The sequence below is a fragment of the Schistocerca serialis genome, chromosome 4 (assembly GCF_023864345.2).
Source record: "Schistocerca serialis cubense isolate TAMUIC-IGC-003099 chromosome 4, iqSchSeri2.2, whole genome shotgun sequence".
NCBI lineage: Eukaryota > Metazoa > Arthropoda > Insecta > Orthoptera > Acrididae > Schistocerca > Schistocerca serialis.
Genome location: NC_064641.1, coordinates 637,968,111 through 637,988,954, shown reverse-complemented (window position 1 = coordinate 637,988,954; position 20,844 = coordinate 637,968,111). Strand labels below are relative to the sequence as shown.

Sequence of the window (20,844 nt, the reverse complement as noted above, 5' to 3'; positions counted from 1 at the left end):
GATAATCATGAGAAGGAACTTGTGTTTCACCCTCTGGTTAAGCAGTCACCTTCCAGTTGGTTCGATGTGCAGACGCAATTTGAGAACTGTACTCCGAAAGCTCATATGCATTGGGTTGCACATTCTTACATGCCTGACGTCACCGCACGCCACGCCATGCCCACGGTCGCCGTCTCCCACTGGGGCCCCACCCACATCACACTGGCCTGGCTCGGATGTCCATGTCCCCACTTCGCGGGATCGCTCGCTTTCCGTAGCTACCGCACCACATGCCCAACCATCTCCTACTGACGATGCTTCGTATATGCCATCCCGGCACTCCAAGGTCAGTAACCACCACCACTCGTGCCCCCCTTTCGCCAAACCACAGATGGCTCCCTTTGCGAGTCTCAGCTATCAGCAACGGCACCTGCCACCTAATCTGCACCATGGATGTCCTGGGACACACCTGAAGTTGCTTCTAATGACTCTCCATCCAAGATAACATGCTGTGTCCTTCCTATCAAAAAGTCCTCAATCTAGTCACAAATGTCACTAGATGCACCATATGACTGAACTTTTGACAATAAGAATAGGTGTGGTACTGAGTAACATGCTTTTCAGATTGCCTTGATGCAAAGCTTTCAGTATGTCATTTGAGAAAAGTGCAAATTGGTTTTCACTTGATTGATGTTTTTGGAATCCATGCTAGTTGGCATGGAGGAGGTCATTCTGTTCAATGTTCCTCATTATGTTTGAGCTCATAATACGTTCTAAGATTCCACAACAAGAAGATGTAGAGGATATTGGACAGTAGTTTTGTGGATCACTTCTACTACCCTTTTTGTAGATGGGTGTGACTTGTGCTTTCTTCCAACTACTTGGCACATTTTTTTGTTTGAGAGATCTACAACAGATTATACTTAGAAGAGGGGCTAACATAGTTGCAAATTCAGAATAGAATCTGATAGGGATTCCACTAGGCCCTTGAGCTTGATTTCACTCATCTTTGCTTGGCTCCCCTCAATTTCAGTTCCTGTCTCATTTCCTAGAGACTACACCTAAATTTGGTGCCACTAACAGCCTTTAGGATTTCATTGGGTTTTGTGAAAGATCATTTCATAATATTCTTCTACGGTAGTCACTGAAGGCTTCACTCATTGCTCTCTTGACAGCCAAATGCATTTCATTAAGCATGTACCTATCTTTGTTTTACACCCATTATGCAGTAGCCTGTTTATTTATGAAGTTTCTTTACAGTGACTGTATAGCAAGAAGGGTCCTTCCCGTTATGAGCTGTTCTACTGGGTACATATCTATCCAGTGCACTGTCAACTATTTTTTTAAACTTGAGCCATAGTTCCCGTACATGCTCCTGCCCTGTGCTGAAGGTTTCAAATTCCTCATTTAGATATAACACTACTGATTTTTTATCTGGTTTACTGAACTTTTATACCTTTCTGCTTGTTTTAGCTGTCCCTTGTACATTGGTAATCATTGTTGCCACAACCATGTAATGATCACTGGGGTTAGTTTTCAGATAAGGCATTTAGTAATGTTTCACAGGATGTCATATCACATCCACCACAAACAAAACTGTAATTTTCCTAACTGGTTTTTGGAAGACAAAAGTCTCCACCAATGATTACAGCATGCTTGGGAAATGTACATACAAGTGAACTGAGGTTTTCTTTAAAGTTTTCAGTTACATCAGCAGGTGCTCTGGCATGTGATAGAAGGATCCAGTTACCATTTCATGCCTGCCTCTGACACTAAGTCTTGCCTAGACAATCTTACATGCAGCTTCAATTTCTATTTGGATTTAAGTTTCTTGTCTACTGCAACAAATACACCATTTCCATTTCCCATTAGCCTATCATTTCTATATACACTCAAATTTTCCCCCCAAAATCTCACTGCTATCACTTTCAGGTTTCAATCAGCTTTCTGTATCTAGTGTTATGTGAACTGATTTTTGGGAGCACTTCGAACTCTGTCACTTTGTTATAAATGCTTCAGCAGTTAACCACTAAGATTTTAATACTCTCACCAGTGGGATGGATTTCTTTCAACTTACACTGAGACTTCTGGGTTTCCTATAGCTGTTGTTATCTGTAATGGATGGGGAATCACCTAATTTAAAAAAAAAGAAAAAGCTCTTATGTGCAATCCACAACAATCAGCTACCTGGGCAGCAGCCTTTTATGTGTAGTGCACACCTGACTCCTTTAGGAAGACTCTACAGGTCTCAATCCAGGAAGATGCAGCCTAGACTGTCACAGAACTTTTGAAGTTTTTGGTTCAGCCCTTCCACTTGTAGTGCTTTGAGAATTTCAGGGTAAATTCTACAAACACTTGGCTCTCCACCGTCTCAAACGTCCGATATTTTAATGACAAGAGTGAGAGAGCCTTTTTACCGCACCACACATGTCTGTGTGTGCGGGAAGGACAGCTGTCATGAGGAGCCAGGAGCGGTGTCACATGAATGGCCCCGACAAGCGGTTACAAGCAGTGCCCTAGAAGTTATATTAAAAAGTCAAAGAGAATCTGGACAAGTTCCATGGTGTGTGGTGTCATGAGGATTGTTAGAGGGACAGATGAAGAGTGTGTTATATAGAAAGTCTTACTTCATGTCTTAGCTCTGCATGAGGCAGAACATATGTAACTGTATGAATGTATAGTAGATACTAACATTTATCCTGGAACCAGTTGGCTTGCTGGAGTTTGTACATAATAATTGTTACTTTGGGACAAGAGTCGAAAATATATTGTTGTTTAACTGACAAGAGCCAACGAGTACATAATTTATTGCAAGAATATAGAGCTGGTTAATAATATTCCCCTTAATCTGATACAGTCTTCGGAGAAGAATTAAACAGCAAGAGCGACGTAGCTGATAACCCAAAGACGAGGATCGGCTGTACGCACAATGTGTAAGTCAACTGGAAGAGACGTGCAAGTCGTGCACCCCAACACCGCACTGTCTCTTCTCATCCAAGACAGCGTTAGAGTACTAGGATGAAGAATACTGTTGATACCGTTCAGATTATGTCCGATGTTTTTATGACAATTACAATTGGGAGAATTAATGCGATTTATACATCAAAGACTAGAAAAATTATGGTGATTAGGAATAATTGAAGAGGGGAAGGCATTTGTGCTGATCTTTTTGGATCAAATCCGTATTCAAGTGGTGAGCTTTTTTCTCGGCCATTAATTAGTTTTTTTATAGAAATAACAATTATTGGAATAATAAATCTAATGAAAATTCTTGTAGATAATACTAGGATTGTTTTTCTTGATTTACATCAAGCTTTTTGACTGGAAGTCAAATGTACTACTTATACTAGAAAAACAGTTATCTACCTCATCAATAAATCGAGATATATAGGATAGTCATATTACATGTACAAAGTGTCAGTATCATGCTGCTGCTTCAAAACCAAAGTGATGTCTTCATGAGAACTGATTTATTGAATGTTGAAGTAAACATGTTAAGAAAATTGTTCCAATAATTACATGAAACCCGTGGTCTCCCTTTGCAACAAAGAATGTTGATCCATAGACTGCATTACAATGATGAAAGGTGCTTCTCAGTACCCACAATCTTGAAGTAAAGTGAAGTATAATCCTAATAGAACTGTAAACTAAAGAATAATCCTTATAGTGCTTGGGTCTGGTTAGATTCTATAGGTCTTTGGTGTGCTCATGTTACTGTTACTCCTGAACCAAGAAGAATTTCCGTATTAAGTAATAGAATTTGTACAGGATTGAAAGGTTGAATTCCCATTGGTGGTCATAATATCCCTAGTTCAATTGTTGGGGCTAATCTTCTACTAAAAAAGCCTCTGAAGAAGGACATTAAAAATAAGATTTCTGATGCAAAAAATAAAATTATTCCTCATCATAATCCAACAGAGACAAATTCTGTATGTAATCCTTGGTATATTCCTCCACTTACTACATCTCGTTATCATTGAATCATTGTTAGATTCCAGAACCAATGATAAATAGATTAATATTAAATAGGTGAAATCATTTTGCTAATCATGATACTAGTACTATTGCTCCAATTGCTCCTGTTAATGGTCAAGATCTATAAACAACTAGGAGAAATGGGTAGTTTGAGTGAGTTGTTAATGTAAGTTTAGTATACTTTCCTAGAATATAAAGTTCTTAGGATTGAGAAAACATAAGCTTGAATTATAGCTGTTGCTGAATCTACAATAAATAGAAGTATTTGTCCAATAATTGGTGATGAGATTAAGTTATTGCTATTGATGGTCCTGTATTTCCTAACAGAGTTAGCAGAAAATGCCCAGCAATTTTATTTACTGCTAATCATACTACTAATGTGTGGAGTTAGCTGGGTCTGGGGTATTTACCCATCCTGACACATCAAGGTCCATATGGCTCATAACACTCCCAGTCTTTTATACTGTGTTCAGAAGTGGCTGACTTTCTTGACATCTGCTGCCAAGCTATGAAAACGAGAATTTTATTTCCCAAACAAGGGGAAATCTGGGATTAAATTGCAACAACATGAAATGGACAGGTTGGGACTCATTGCATAAAGGTGTTGTTCTGTGGCAGAGAGGCACATTGAAAAAAAGGATGCTACGTATTATCGGCTATTGGACTAAGTAATCTGTCAGATGTAGACAAAACACACACACATTCAAAATTCACACACACATGGCCACTATCATGTCCAGGTACTAAGGTCTCACTGCATCTGCACCTGAGCTCTTGTGTGTGTTTTGTCTACATCTTACAAAGAACTTAGTCTGATAAGTTATAATATCTAGCAGAATCTTATGTTTGGAATTTTGGTCCACAGACCATCGCTAATATTAGAGTACCTTGAGGTTACTTTCTTCATATTCAAATATTAAGCTGTCTTATCTGTTACCTAAAGAGGGGAAAAAAGGTATGGTAATCCAATGATTAGTCTCCCATATAGCTCGTGGACTTATTCTTTGAGCAAATTATTAAGTCATTTATAGTTGTCTGCACCCCCTTTGCTTAGGTGTTTGGCAAGAGTCTCATCACTTTTCTGCTAACTTTCATATTTGGTTTAGGACATTCTACAGCATAAGCAAAACATGCCATACAAAGAACAACAAAAACAATACAAATGAATCACAACTGTTACATTACCGGCCACAAGTGTCATCTGCAACTGCCTGTGGCACCTGGCAGCTGAGTTAACAGAGCAGTCTAATAATGATGAACGTAACAGAAGTTATGAACAAACTCATTCTCTGATTGGCTGTTGCAAAAATGGATGGAAGGAAGATTAGTGTTTAATGTCTTGCCAACACTGAGGTCTTTAGAGATGGGGTGCAAATTTGGAATATTTCACAGATGGGGAAGGAACCTGCTGTGGCCTTTGAAAGGCACCACCCTGGCATTTCCCTAGAGCAATTTAGAAAAATCACGGAAAACCTAAATCTGGATGGCTGGATGCAGATTTCAACAGTCATCCTCCCGAATGCAAGTGCAGTGTGCTAAACACTGTATCACCTTGCTTGGTATTTGTTTTTGCTATGGTAACTATCCTGTAAACAACTAGCTGTCAATGACTATGTAATTCTGATCTAGGTATAATATTTGTGCATCATTTAATTAACAGTACAATGCTTCAGTCTAGAGGAACTCTGCACTTGTTAATCAAGTTGATTTGGCTCTTCACGAGCCAGGCCGCATAGTCACAAGGTGCCTAAGACCAACTCCAGGTGACGAAATCTTTCCAATCATGGGAGTAGCACCTCCAGTAGTAAGAAGACAGATTCTGAAGAAGGCTTTGGCTGAAAGCTCAGTGTGTAACAGTCTTTTCATTTTCATATACCACCCTAGATGTTCTATTGTTTAATAGATAAATACAGAACATATGCCTAATCCTATTAGCACTGTTGACGAAATTTACCTTTATCATTCTTACAAATAACTCAAGACACACAATACTTCAGGCTGAAATGCAAACAAACTGAATTTTGTTCCACTAACAGTTGTTCATTACGAACTAGTTTTCGGTTTATTTGGCTATCATTATGTGACAACTGCCTAGTATCCTCAGTACACACTTGACAGAATGTCACCTCTTGACGATATAATAAGCCAAAAACTAAAACAAGATCATAATAAACAATTAGTAGGAACAAAAAGCAATTATTTTTCTTGGTAACAGTCTACTTACAGTATTAGTGGCGTTCCTACTGCACACTACAGTTGGTAACTGTTTGAGCAGTGACAAATGATGAGTTGGGTGACTGGACAAGATAGTAGAACCAATGAGAAAAAGGTGTTCAATAATCATCATCATGATGTGGAGCGTATGAAATTACATGGTGGGATAATGGAATACAATGTGCAGAATGCTGTCAAATAAAACAGAATAGTCTATAAAATGTAAACTCAACTCTTAGGTTCCTGCAAAGCCAGAACATCAGAAATCAGAAGATTTCGAAAATACCCTGCAAAGTTTTTGAAGTGATCACTGGGCTATGGTAAGGATCAAACCATCATCACACCCACATTTCCTCTAACCACTTCCATTGGCATAACCACTTCACAACTACACTGCAACATTTCAACATAACCTATACATCAAGCTACGCTAATGATCAGCCTGATACCACAACCAGTTTTCTTACTTCTCTTTCACTGTTTTGCTAACCCACAACAGAACTAACATTTCACCCTAACCTAGACATCTATCTACCTTACAGACAAGACCATTACCACAGCCAGTTTTCCTCCGTTCACATTCATTAGCTTTGTCAACTTACAACCAAACCATAACATTGGAATATGACACAATATCCGAAGAAATCCTGCCATAATTAAAAAACCCATGCAAAACAAAAAATAAATACAAAAACCAGTAGCCAAATTGATAATCCATAATAGCCAGATTAGTTGAAAACAAAAGGAATGAATTCGTATCGACCACCACAACAAGCCTTTATATTCAGCAAGTCTCACTAGTTACTGTACACTATCAACCGACTGCCTATGACCAATGGAAACAAACAACCAACAGCAGCATGCAGAGGAAGAGATAACACAGTAAGTGCAATTCAACCATTTTCTTTTTTTCAAACTTAAATATGAAATTATTCTCTCAGTAACATTAATATCATACACAAAATACATACATTCTATTAGAGAGACTATCAGATGCAAATTCCTGCACATTCATAGCTTATTGCACTTACTAAAATAAGGCTTACAGCCAACTGTCTAAACGTCACTCACTGGAGATCAAATTTGACATCAGATCAGAAACTGAACTATATTCAGGACTCACTTCTTACCTCCAGTGAAGTAGGTTCACATTTGATCTTGACTTAGGTAGCATGCTGTAAACACGGCTAAAATTGGCTATCGACACAATTATTGTGAGTCAATCACAGATATTTATCGTACATATAACATGCTCACGTTTGTAGTAGGACACATTCAAGAATAAATACTGCACATCTACAGTGTAAGATAAATATCAGTGGTTGAAGCACAATAATTGTGTTGATAGCCATTTTTAGCCGTGTTGCCAAGCACGTTACATTCGACCTAATATCAAATGTGAACCTGCTTCACTGGAGCCCAGTTTGGCATTATACAATAGAGCTGAGTCCTGAACATAGTTTAGTTTCTGATCTTATGTCAAATTTGATCTCCAGTCAGTGTTGTTTATACAGTTGGCCATAAGCCTTTTTTAGTAAGTGCAATAACCCGTGAATGTGGAAGAGATAAAGTCATTGTGGCCAACAAGGTAAAGGCATGGAAAGAAGTAGTTGTTTACTTTAATTCTCTCGCAAGGCTGATACCTTATGGACAGCTCTGCAAACTATTGCTATGCCTTCTTTAAAAAGATCCCAACCACTATTTGAAAGGTTTCTGTGGAGTAAAATCTTAAGGTTAACAGCAACATATACATTGCAGCCAGCAGTTAGTTTCTTTTGGTTGGTTTCATCATAAAGTCTCTGAGCCTTAGTTCCAACTGCTCTGCAGTACTGTTCTCCAAACGAAACCTCAGCTTAAATGACTTGTTAATTTAACTCCAAGAGTGGGTTCACCCTTACACAGGACTTGCGAGGAGCTCGTTGGCTCTTGTCATCCCTGTCCTCAGTGGACACGTATGAATGCTCACATATTTGTAAAGTAAATGAAAGGAAACAATATAATTCACATTGCATACGGTTATTGCACACAGAAGTTTGCCGACAGTGGTCCAGAACACTCAGAAAATTGAGAGTATGGTATGGTTTCAACGGTATGGAATGGCATGGTAATGTTGCTATGATTATCTTTACAACTAATAAAGTTGAGAAAGTAGTCACAAATGGAAAAAAAATTCAAGAATTGACGTGGCTTCGAACATATGATGATCTGCGCTGCAGTTAACAACACAATCTCTGAGCCACCAAAATGAACATGACAGTATTATGTGGTTAGTATATTTCCAAATACTTACTTATGTTCTATTTATCAACAACATATGGAATTGTCACAGCAGTTTAAGGACATGTTCGGTAGTTAAAAATTTAATACAAACTGCATTGTTCCTGCCACTCAGGCTGAAAGAGCACACATATAAGTGATGTTGAATTGTTACTGGCTGCTGCCACAATTCCCATATTGTTCACTGCAAATATTTCGAATTTTCTTTCTTACTCCACTGTAAAGTGTCTATAAAATGCCTCTGAACCAATCACATGAATTATGTGTCACCTCCCAAGAGCTGTTATGAAATTGATCATAAAGACATGGTAGCTGGTAATTTCCTTAACCTAACCTTCCAGATCCCAAAAAAAGTATTTCGAGCACTAGCTGTGTGGGAATAGCGTAGTCATACATTTACTTGCCATTTTTTGTGTTAATAACAACTTTTTTATTATTGCAATTGCTACCTGCCAAAAACAAAAGTGATGAGCCATAGTGCCATTACATTACAAACTGACGACTAGAGCTGAACCTGTCTTTGAATCGAAAATTTTTGTCAGTCAAATATGTTCCAACTTCACAGCAATATGATCTATGATTAATGTTTATGTGATATAGATTTCCAGGTTAAGCTCGATCTAAGGTCATTTTCAGTCTTAACCCATCGTTAAATGCTTTATACAATTGACCCTCAGTAAACTGAAAACTGTTATTGTAACCTACTTATTTTATGTGAATCACCAAAGCAATTTAGGAAAAGATAATAAAATAAAATATTTTAATTGAAAATTATTTAACATATGCTCATTTATTTATTACAACAAACTTTGTAAACCCACAAGCATGTGTGTCAATACCATCACAACTCAGTTCATTTGCTTTCCACATCACTATCTTCACTGCTGGTGGATGGTGGATAATCAGAAATCCCTGAAAGAATTTTGAGATTAACACATGACAGTCACATATTCGGACCTCGAGAGAGGGAGAGAGAGAAAAGCACAGAGAATTTTATAATTACTTCGTCTTTGCTGTCTTTCTTCCTCGACTTCTTGAAGGTGTTTATTTTGTACTGCAACTACCTCTGCACTGGACTTGCAAGATGCATATGCTTCTAGCAATTCACTGTTTAATTCAAGGAAATGCTTACCCCACTTAAATTTACTCAGGTATAATAATGCTACATCCTTATAACCTGAAATAGATGCAAAAAAGAGATGAGAAATTCCTAAAAAATCAGAACAAATGTTAAAATGTCAGTCACGGCTAATAACATACAGTGACTGTACCTACATGAACAGTTACACAACTTGGCTTGAAAAACATTGATGCTGAGAGAGGGCTTCTTTCCATTTTGACAATTTGCTTCCATTGAAACACAGATATGAGCCATAACAAAGCACTTTCACTAAAATTAATTTCACTTGCTCTTGTTAAAGGGTGATTTCAATTCCAACAAAGGTATTTTTATTTATCTCCAGGGGATAAATAGAATATCAATGGTGTCAGGGTAAAAGAACAAAACCTCCAGAAGCATAAAGTGAACTACTGGTGACTACTCAAGAAGGACATGATAGTTCTGAGGAACTGTAATGAATGGATAGTCTACATCATGACAATAAGAAGGTAGCCTAATCATGTTGTGCGAATGTCAAATCTTTTTGGAAAACTGTCCATGCCAGTCTACTGGATGTATGTATAATTCTAGAAAGTACATTTTATTGCAACAGCATCCTGTCCACAACTTCACTCAAATTACATCAGCCATATTTGTGTCAAGTGCACTGGTACTAAGTAAAACTGAAAAACTACAACTAATGAAGTCGAAACTCCTCTGCAATCTGGCTTTCATTCAACACTGCATCAGTCTGGATGTTGTCCCATGTTTCACTCCGATCAAACACTTGACCAACGCAGGCAAAAATGCAGCAAATTTTATAGTTTCAAAAAGGGCACATGCAGGATATATCATCATGACCTGTACTTAGCATGATCAAGTTGCTGACATACGCAGTGTTAAAATATTTGGTCCAATACTATGTGATCATATGAGTCACTTGAATTACCATAAGAAGTGTGCAACACTGGCATTTTGCCAGAATATGACAGGAGACAATGTGCTTCCCTTCAATTTGATACAATTAGCAGGCTATGAATAAACAAATTAAAACCTTAATTTTCTAAATTTTAAATGCTGATAACATACTACAAAAAGTAACTATCACTACAAATTTAGTATAACATGAGCATGAATAGAGACCATCATTTCCTACTGTATGTTGCTGTATTATTACAGATATTAATAACTGCAATGGGTCAATGCACAATAATGTTATCTATGAAATCAAGAAATGGCAATAACGCAGTGACAACATTCTTAGTGCATCGAAGTTGCTAATCACTGTATACTGACTGTTAAACATATATCATTAGTTTAAACATGTCATACACATCAAATAGAGAATACACTCTAGAGAATAACAGAATTACGAGAGACAATTAGCATTAGTTACCTTCAGCATGCAAAATTCTAGTACTACCCACTGACAATTGAACAAATCAGATAAACCTACTGATATGCAATCCTAGCTTTCAGACCTAACAGTTCCTTCCTTCATACATCTCTAACACACAGAAAATACGAATTATCATGCAAAGTCTTTTCCCATTAATATTTCTGGTCTTTTTCTTGCTATTTCTCTCTCTTACCTTTTTGTTTTTGTACATTTCTCACCTGTGATAAAAAATGTTGCTGCCAGAGCTTCCACACAGGAGAGCTGCCATGGTCTGCCATAGTTAATTGGGTTTGCTGCAACTAAAAAGGGCAGGAGCCTAGGATTGGCAGTTCTCATCCGAGAAAAAGGGGTCTCTTCCAGTCTTGCCCAGGAACAGTCAACGACAGCCACACCGTTTTCAGCAACAATATGTCGATCATCAGGAGCAACAGACTGTAATGTCAAACAATCACATATAATTCAAATGGCTCTGAGCACAATGGGACTTAACATCTGAGGTTATCAGTCCCCTAGAACTCAGAACTACTTAAACGTAACTAACCTAAGGACAACACACACATCCCTGCCCGAGGCAGGATTCGAACCTGCTACCGTAGCGGTCGCGCGGTTCCAGACTGAAGCGCCTAGAACCGCTCGGCCACACCGGCCGGCCATATGATTCAAACAAAAATACGAAAATTAATGTGTAGATGTAAGTGTGCACCTTTTCCGCTACAGGAGTGAGAACAATGCCATTAAATCTCTGTCCCAGGCGTAGAGTCTGGATCAATCCATGGCGAGACAGTTTTCTTCCACTGCATTTTCTGGGATCACAATGTTCCATATCCCACATACCAACTGGAAAGGGTGCTTCAGACAAGTAAGTTTCGGAACATTCATCTTCTGAGGTGTTACTACCTAAAACATTATTATGATAACGTAAGTTACATTTTAGGCATTTCTACCGAAGATGCACTCGTGTCTGTGGAAAACAAGTATGGTACTACCCTACATCTATCTCCGTTATTTTAATAGTTTTCTAGGTACACTTCTTTTTATAGATTCTGCACTTCAAAAGAGTTTACTGCAACGCTAATGATTACTAATATGTTTAAACTTCACGGTGTGACGGGAACTAAAGTAATTTGCGATAGCATAACTTAAAAGTTCGCAACAAGCATATAATACCTTTGTCAGAAGAAGTATCTTCTAATTTCAGTTTCGAGGCGATGACATCACTTGAATCGTCTATATTGGCAAGTTCTCTCGATTTAACCTTGCGATTATGTTTACCTTTCCCCATATCTCCATGCTTCCCGCGCTTGACATGTACTTTCTTCATCCTCCAATATTTACAAACAAAGCAGAGATATCATTTGTAGACAAACTACATACATTGGCGATAGTTGCGCCGCATGTGGCACCGCCGCATGTGGCACGCTCTGCAACTGGCAATGCTGCAAAGTGATGAGACTATTACAATCTTTCATATACCTTCTATAATGGCGCAGGCAAAAAAGAAAAGCTTGTTTGACAGTATTGTATAAAAGCGTTCAGGTATATACAGAGCTTATGGCAGTTTCCAAGAAGCCTTGGGTATCGAAATCGCACCGTCACTGCGGGTGACATATATGGTGTGCCCAACTGTCGAGCAGGAAGTTTGGATATTGTTTTGCGCATTGACAGAGAAAAATATGGTATAAAGTTGTTAACAGTCGCGGTTTTTAATTACATCATGGGTGAGGTATGTGGATCAATGTCCTTATTTTTCAATTACATCATGGGAGAACGTAGGTAGACCCATATTGATTAATATATCGAACGTGCGACTCTATTATAAATGAACCACCTACCTTCTCCCATGAATTAATTTAAAAGAAAAGCAATGATTCACTTACTCAGTGTGCCTCACAGTCGGATGTTCGATAAATATCGCTCGCATTGAGGGTACGACTTCGATACCGAAGATTTCTTGGAAATTATCAAGCTTATAATTCACACACGTCGAGAAATAGGCTGAACAAAAAAATCAATTTGCAGATTCACAGACGATGTTCTTGAAAGGTCTATGCCGGTCCACATCCGACATCTGCGCAAATGTCTCTGCACATGGACGGCCGCCGACATTACTCAATATTAACGTTTCACTTTGGAGTTCGAAATTGCTAGTAAATTTACACAGTTCACTGCAAACCACCATGAAGTTTATGGCAGAGGGTATTTCTCATTATAACAGTTATTAGGGCTTCTTCTCACTCCATACACTTATGGACTGCAGGAGCAATGACTATTTAAACTTTAAATGCTTGTGTGAACGTGGTAATCAATCCAGCCCCGGATCTATAAAATTCCCGAAGCGGTGCAAAAATTGATAGTGGCACCCTCCCTCCTCGCCGCTCACCGCTCGAGCGTTTGAGATAGGACATCATAAATTTAAAAAAATAGATTTTTCAACAATATATTCATTTTGTATCGCACATCTTTCTGAAGAGTTTGATACATAAAACATATATGTTCGAAGAAATGTAAGACTTGTTATTTGGTCGTAAGTGTGCCAAAGTGCAATGCCACTCCTCTTCACACACCATTCTTCTATCGCACGGCTCTGTATTTCGCTGTGTGGAATATTTTATAATGGAGGTCATCAAACATACATTCATGACAGTGGGAATTAAAATGTCCTCTGGTGCCTCTCCTGCTCCTGGTCGGCCTATATGACATCCTACCCTCCCCCCCCCCCTCCCTCTTAAGAAAAATCACAATTAATACTGTGTGAGATTATTTGTAACCGGGAGAATAAGAACTTTTCAGAAAATTAGCGCTCTTTATTGCCTATTAACTAATAACCTTCTCTTTTGTGTGTCGTAAGGTTAAGCATAGGAAACATAAAATAAGTAAAGACAAGAACAAGCAAGGCAGTACACATTTCTTCAATCGTTAGTCCCACAATTTTTTCTCTGTCATCTTGCTGCATCTTTACACGGCATTTACACCTCATCACACCTTGTCAAAGTTCGTCTAATGTTTTGCTACAAGAAAAATAAAAATGTCGTTGTCTAATACTGAAAAAGCTGTTAATGATAATAGTACCCATGATTAGTGTGGTTTCTCAATTTGATTGCTTCTATTTAGTCATTGTCTACTAGATAAAACGAAGTAGGCCTTTCTAATAGTGCAGCAATTGTAACACACGCCAAATAAGCGAGACTATTTTGCCACGAATGGTCATTTTTATCTACCTCATTTACACACATAACACGACATAATATAATTCATTAAGTTCCAATGCCAGATGCCTATTTAGACCTACTACAAGGAAAAAGTTTTGTGTTAGGAAATAATTTCATGTTTCACTCATACACTCCAGTTTCTCAAGCGTTTCTTCTCCTTCCTCATTCTGACAAACAGTCTTGTCATCACTAATTCTGTCACTATTCATGGCATTGTTAAAACTTATTCTCTGGTTAACTTCATTAACCCTGCCTGAATCACCGGTTTAGTTATCTCGCTTTTATTCTCCGGTTAGGCTTTATTATGTGTTCGTACAACACGTTTTCTGCACTGTTCCGAGAATAGAACTTAAGCGGCTGCTAACCAGGACTGTACAACTGACCCTTGGTAGTGTAGCGATCTGGCAAAAATTTTCTGTCAAAAATTTCATTTTCTTGGATACACCAGGAAGACAACATGTAATCTTTCTTACTTGTTATTCCCGTTAGTCGTTTATTTCCACTCTGGTAGTGTGAATCTACGGATTTCACTAATACTTACCAACAACGCTGACCATTTGCACATCTAATCATCCACATGAACAGCGACTGGCGTTCACCCGTTTGGGTTTATTCAGCTCATCTCGTATAGCCCCGTTCCTTTTTGTCTGCGGGAAAGTTTTTTGTTTGTTGATGTGACGGGGATTTCCCTGGCAGAGACATCACGTACACTATGAATGCATTCAAAAATCAACTTACGATTCGTTGAGAAATCAACCTAGAATATGTTCAAAAACCAGCAGGGATGCATTTCAAAATCGTATGAATAATCGCTAGACCAAAGTGTGCTGGATGCTAAGCACTTTATGAAACGTGGTTTTGTTCTTCAAGAATATGAATTTGGTACTCCCTGAAATTGCCCTCCCCCCCCCCCCCCCCTCCGCTAGATCCGGATCTGAATCAATCTAATATTGTCCTAACTATCCCTAAGAGTTAGTTTGCGTTTGTTATCAGGCACCTGTCAGTTCAGTTTCCTAAGCATTTCTGGGTCAAACAAAGCAGTTACCACTCGAGTGCCCATCTCTGTATTCATTCAACATCCACTATTAGTCCCAGACACTTGAGCAATAGTCTAGGATGGGTCGCACGAGAGATCTGTAAGCAGTCTTCTAAGACTACATTTCCTTAGTGTTTTGGCCACTTGCTTTACCAACGACTGAGCCTATGTGATTTCGTATCCTTACAAAGTGTTACACCCAAGTATTTCTACGAGTTAGCTGATTCCAAATGCTCGCTGATGCTGTAGTCGCTGGGCACTACGTTTTTCTTTTTTGAAAATACATGATATTACGTTTTTTTAACATTTTAAGCAAGTTGTAACTCTTCGGAAATCCTATGACGGTGTGACTGAATATTTGTCCAGTTTTTTTTTTTTTCAAACAGTACTTCATTACACGAGGTGCATCCAGAAAGTAAGTTTTCTTATTTTTTAAAAACAAAAACAACACAGCTACATGAAAAACTTTATTGATAATATGTACAGCAGTGTTTGAGCTATTTTTCGGCATAGTCACCAACAGAATTGAGACACCTGTCACATAGTGTGATCAAGCTTTGTATTCCTGTGTCGCAGAAGTCTGCTGCCTGAGAATGAAACCAGTGTGTGACAGTCGTCTTCAGCTCTTTGGCACTGTCACAACACTGGCTGGATGACAGGAATTTCTTGAGGTGCAAGTAAAAAATGGAAATCACTGGGAGCAAGATCAGAACTGTATGTTGGATGATCAAACAGTTCCCAGCCGAACTTCTGCAGAACAGCTGCTGTGCGCCAAGCCGGATGGCGGTGAGGATCGTCATGGAGCAGCACAACACCTGCAGTAAGCATTCCACGCTCCTTGTTCTGATTGGCATGTTGCAGTTTCCCATGGTTTCACAGTAAAGCCCAGTCTACACGAAGGCCCTAGGTAGCAGGGAACTGCGCTACCGGCCACTGCGCATGCGTGCCGCGCGTTTGCACATCTCGTTGGTGAAACTAAACACTTTCGGCTTGTTCCAACTTTGACGACACTAGTGGCATGAGTTTTGAGGTTATGTGTGTTCGTAGAGTGTAGGTAAACTGAAATATGAATGCGGGACGGAGAATAATGTTCACGTTTTGGATGTCTATGCCTTGCATGGGTGTTTGTGGGATTTCAGTGATCGTGATTACAAAAATAAGTAACATATTGCTGCCGCTGAGACCGTCATGTGCGATCATAACTTAGATGGTTTGAGAATATATGAGCTGTAGGGCAAAATTTATTGAGTTAGGAGCGCATATACAACTGAATTAAGATAAATACAAGCAAGCGTAATTCTAGCTGTGGCAATGCTCTCGTCTACAAGATTGAAATCCCATCGTTCGATTTAGCGAACCATATAGGAATATTGTTGACGGGAGGGAAGGCTATACAAATTCAAGAAACTGCATTCTTTATTCAGTATTCATCTAATTAAAACGTCACTGAAGTGCTTCCCATTCACATATGTTAGAATTTTGAGATATTGCCACTGTTCAGATCTATCTTCAAGAGAGTAGTTTGCAAACCATTCTCTTCTTAATGCGTCCTGCTTCGAATAATTATTGTTCCTAACGTTAATAATTATTACTGTTACTGTTAATAATTATTGGTGTTAATGGAATAGTGTCATCACCAACTAAAGCTTACGGCATGGCGAGTGTTCTCGATTGTAATGCACGTAATATAATATGTCATTTCAGTTCTGGCGACAGTGCTTCATGCATTACATTACCTTTATTCCTTATCGCATAATTAACTCTATTTATAAGAACTGTGAACAGTTCTGGTGACATTCTAAGACAATTAAAAGAACTTCTTGGATCTTCCGTTATAAATTATTTCAGCAAGGATGCTGAGCAACCGAGCTGACGTCTTTTCTTCATCCAGTCACGAATCGAAATAAGTCTCTTATTTTTTTCTTATGCAGTGATTCCACGCAACAAGCTTTAACTCCATCACAACTCGTGCAACGTGCAGCTGCCAAAACTTTCATTTCAGACACGACTCAGGGACCCACACGACGAAACTGAAGTGTATACTGGTGTCGCCGTGTCTACAGTCATATATGAAACCACTTGCGTGCAACTCATTCCACGCAACGAGTGGCGCAACCCAATTTCGTCGTGTAAACTAGGCTTTACTTTCTGGATGCACCTCGTAGCTAACTAGATCACCAATGAGAAGTCTTAAGTTACAATTAATACTGTCTGTGTGGTCATTGGTCCCAATACACTTCTCTGAGGCCCCACCAATAAATCCTCAATCCTGTCAGAAATTTCGCTTGATATACTGGTTCCTGACTGCCTGGATCCAAGGCTTCCAGATTGTCATACGCGGAAAGTGCTTGTCGGGTTTCACGCAATCGATGTTTTCGGAATTCATGCTGGTTGTGTGTTGGAGACTATTCCGTTCGAGACACCTCATTATATTTGAGTTAACGATATGTTCTAAGATTCTAAAACAAATGGATGTCAAGGATACTAGATAGTAATTTTGTGATCACTTTTGCTGCTCTTCTTGTAGATGGGTGTGACTTGTGCTCTCTTCGAACAACTACGCACAGTTTTTTGTTCTAGAATCGTTCAGTATAATATGACCAAAAGAGGAGCTAACTCAGCTGCAAATTTGTTATAGAATCTGGCCTTGGAGTTTTGCTCAGTTTTAGCGATTTCAGATGTTTCTCAACGCCAGTGACACTAATACCTATATCACTCGTCTGTACAGTGGTGCAAGAATTAAACTGGGACAATACGCGACGACTTTCATTTGTAAAAGAATATTTGAAAACGCAATTTAAAATTTCCGATTTTGCTTCGCTACCTTCAGTTTCAGCCCCTGCCTCGTGCATGAGTGTCAGGACACGAACTTTTGTACTGTTAACAGCCTTTACAAATGACCAGAATTTATTTGGTTTATGTGAAAGATCTTTCGATAATAATCTGCTAAAATGATCGTTGAAAGCTTCACATATTGCCCTATTGACAGCCAAATCCGTTTCATTCAGAATCTCCCTTTCTCTGGTCCTGCGCTTTGTTTTACACCTACCACACAGCAGCGTCTGTTTCTTTAGAAGTTTCTCTATAATGACTGTGAGGCGTAGCGCCATATACCGATCCTGCCTTGGAGGCGGTTAAGTGGGAGATGTGTCTCGGACCTGGATAGTGACATGGTGACACGAGACTGGACGCTCACGTAGTTTATGTATCAGCCGATAGAGGACTATTTTGGATAGGGGACTGATTTAGTTTCGATTGTGCCCACTAGAGTGCACTGAAGTACTAGAATGTTCTTCATAAACTGTTCTAGTATTTTCATAAAGTGTTAGTATGTCTTTTTGTGTATGTAAAATGTTATAAATGTGTTTTAGCAGTATGAATTATGTGTGAGTGTGGTTTAAGGTTAATATGAAGATAATTGTTTAACGAGTTATGTAGTGGGATTTAGTGTGGGGACATTTTGAAGAAGTATAGATGTGGACAAAGGGGACTTTTGTAGAATAGATTTGTAAAGTAAGTTTATGGTAAAGGAAAGTTAATTCAGGTATAAATAACAATAGTAAATAACTTTATGCATAAACAAAACTTCAGCATATTAGATATTACGTCGGTAAAAAGTGCAGTCGTTAGGTTTACTATTTTGCGATTGGTTATTGATGAAAAGCGCGGACTGATGCTTGAGAATGTTGTTTTGCTATTGGCTGTTGAGTAAACTGACCAATGGTAAAGCAATATTCTTCGCCCGCCTTTCTCTGCTGGTAGAGAAGACAGAGTATTCTAGAGAAGAGTCGGAGCCTAGCCACGAAACAGTTGGGATGTGTGTAGTAGTAGTTCTGATGGAAATGATAAGTTGCCGGATCTAGCAGTGTTACATATATCAAAAGTGTGGTAAAGTGACGGCATAATTATTCCGATGGGTGTGTAGAAATTTCGGAATTTTTAAGTGAATTTTGTGACGAAAAAAGACATATATTCCGCGTGGCGTATTGAGCAGGTCGGTGGCTAAAAATATTTGGCGAGCATTCTCAATTAAAAACAATACGTATTTTTGTAGCTATTACGTTTTCGGGAAGTGCAACACCATAAACTTGCTAACGTGAGTGAAAGGGATTGTGAATGACTTGATTAAGACTATCACGGGCTTGGCAGTGATACTTGTTCGCCCAAGTTTCAGAACATATTACTTGAGGACAAAATTTCCAACCTTTCATTTCGTGTGAAAACTTTCTTCCGAAACGTAGATTAGTGACTTTAATTGCAGCCTGGCTCGGAGCACTATGCGACTTAACTTCTGAGGTCATCAGTAACCTAGAACTTAGAACTAATTAAACCTAACTAACCTAAGGACAGCACACATATCCATGCCCGAGGCAGGATTCGAACCTGCGACCGTAGCGGTCGCTCGGCTCCAGACTGTAGCGCCTAGAACCGCACGGCCAATTGCAGCCTGGTTCACGTCGAAGTACAGTAGGTTTCGCTCGGCTTCCCTACTGATCATCTGCTGAGACAATGTTCACAGGTAGGTGCAAGTTCGCCGCAAAAGGGACGGAAAGAACCGCGCCGCCGCAACTGTGTTCCATAGGAGGTCCTTTCCATCACGAACTGTTCTACTAGGTACATATTTATGAAGTGTACGGTCAACTGTTCTGCTAAACCTGAGCTACAGCTCTTCTACATTCTCCTCTCCTGTACTAAATGTTCCGAGTTCGTTACTGAGATACAACACTACTACTACTACTACTACTGCTACTAAATTCCGTCTGAATATGTCTCGGAAAGTCCTACGGTTCTGACCAACCTCCGTGATATCTGTAACTGACATGAGTTCCTGCATGTGGATATGGAGGGGCCGCTCCATGGATATGGAGGGGCCAGCTTCTCAGCTGACCTCACAAATGCTGAGTGGACCCCTCCTTGCCAGCAGCGTTCGGCAGACACGGTCGGTCACCCATTCCAGTCCAGCCAAGCCCGTCAGCGCTTTACTTCGAAGATCTGATGGGAACCGGTGTTACCACTACGGCAAGGCCGGTCTCTACTGATAACATCAGTGACTACGAAATCTAGGGAGGCACGGTGTGTGAAAATCACGTCGCTTATTAAACTTTCATTGTTTGTGCCGTGTTGAAATACGTAATATGTAATGGCAAAGATTCAGGCAGCACTAAGGACTGATTTATTTTGAGTGAAAATATTTGTTTAAGCTATTAGAATGTATGTACGTAAGATGGAGTTCCAATACGCTACGGTAGCTTGTTGTTCCAAGTTTGAATTATCATTCAAGATTATCTGGAAATCTTTTTGATAGGATAAAAGGAACATAGGACGAATTGTTTCATTACATTCCCTGATCAACATTCGGTTTGATATGAGGATGACGTTTGGTTTCTTAAGGTTGAGTTTAAGACTCATTTTTGGTGCCCATCGTGATATTTAACAAAGTATGTCACTTACACATGACAGAGCAGCAACAATGCGAATGTGATCCTGCGTCTTTTTCACTTGCAAGAAGAACATCCACAGGTTATATGATAAATTTGTACAGGAAGGAACAGTATTGGAAGCGAAGTGACCTCGGCCTAAGCCTGTTTGTTCACCGGAGAATATTGAAGCGGTACGAGTTCCTTGTACAGAGAAGTCCCGGGAAATCGTGTAGAAA

General features: G+C 39.2%; 1 protein-coding gene across 1 annotated transcript; it reads right to left on the bottom strand.

Annotated features, from left to right (window-relative positions):
- Window positions 1–9,216: 9,216 nt before the first annotated feature.
- On the bottom strand, window positions 9,217–12,332 carry LOC126474108 (18S rRNA aminocarboxypropyltransferase). The gene is made up of 5 exons (XM_050101533.1): window positions 12,111–12,332; window positions 11,647–11,840; window positions 11,162–11,375; window positions 9,449–9,622; window positions 9,217–9,357 (listed from the first exon to the last, which is right to left on the bottom strand). Exons 1-5 carry the CDS (start codon window positions 12,262–12,264, stop codon window positions 9,299–9,301), a joined length of 795 nt encoding a protein of 264 aa, XP_049957490.1. The 5' UTR covers window positions 12,265–12,332; the 3' UTR covers window positions 9,217–9,298.
- Between the last annotated feature and the right edge of the window lie 8,512 nt (window positions 12,333–20,844).

Bases quoted from the DNA above. Each gene is read 5' to 3' on its own strand.
- LOC126474108 (XM_050101533.1), bottom strand. From the start codon at position 12,264: ATGAAGAAAGTACATGTCAAGCGCGGGAAGCATGGAGATATGGGGAAA. The intron at 11,376-11,646 runs GTGCACACTTAC...TTGACATTACAG, and splicing joins TCACTCCTGTAGCGGAAAAG to TCTGTTGCTCCTGATGATCG. The intron at 9,623-11,161 runs GTGAGAAATGTA...CATCTATTTCAG, and splicing joins AGCAACATTTTTTATCACAG to GTTATAAGGATGTAGCATTA.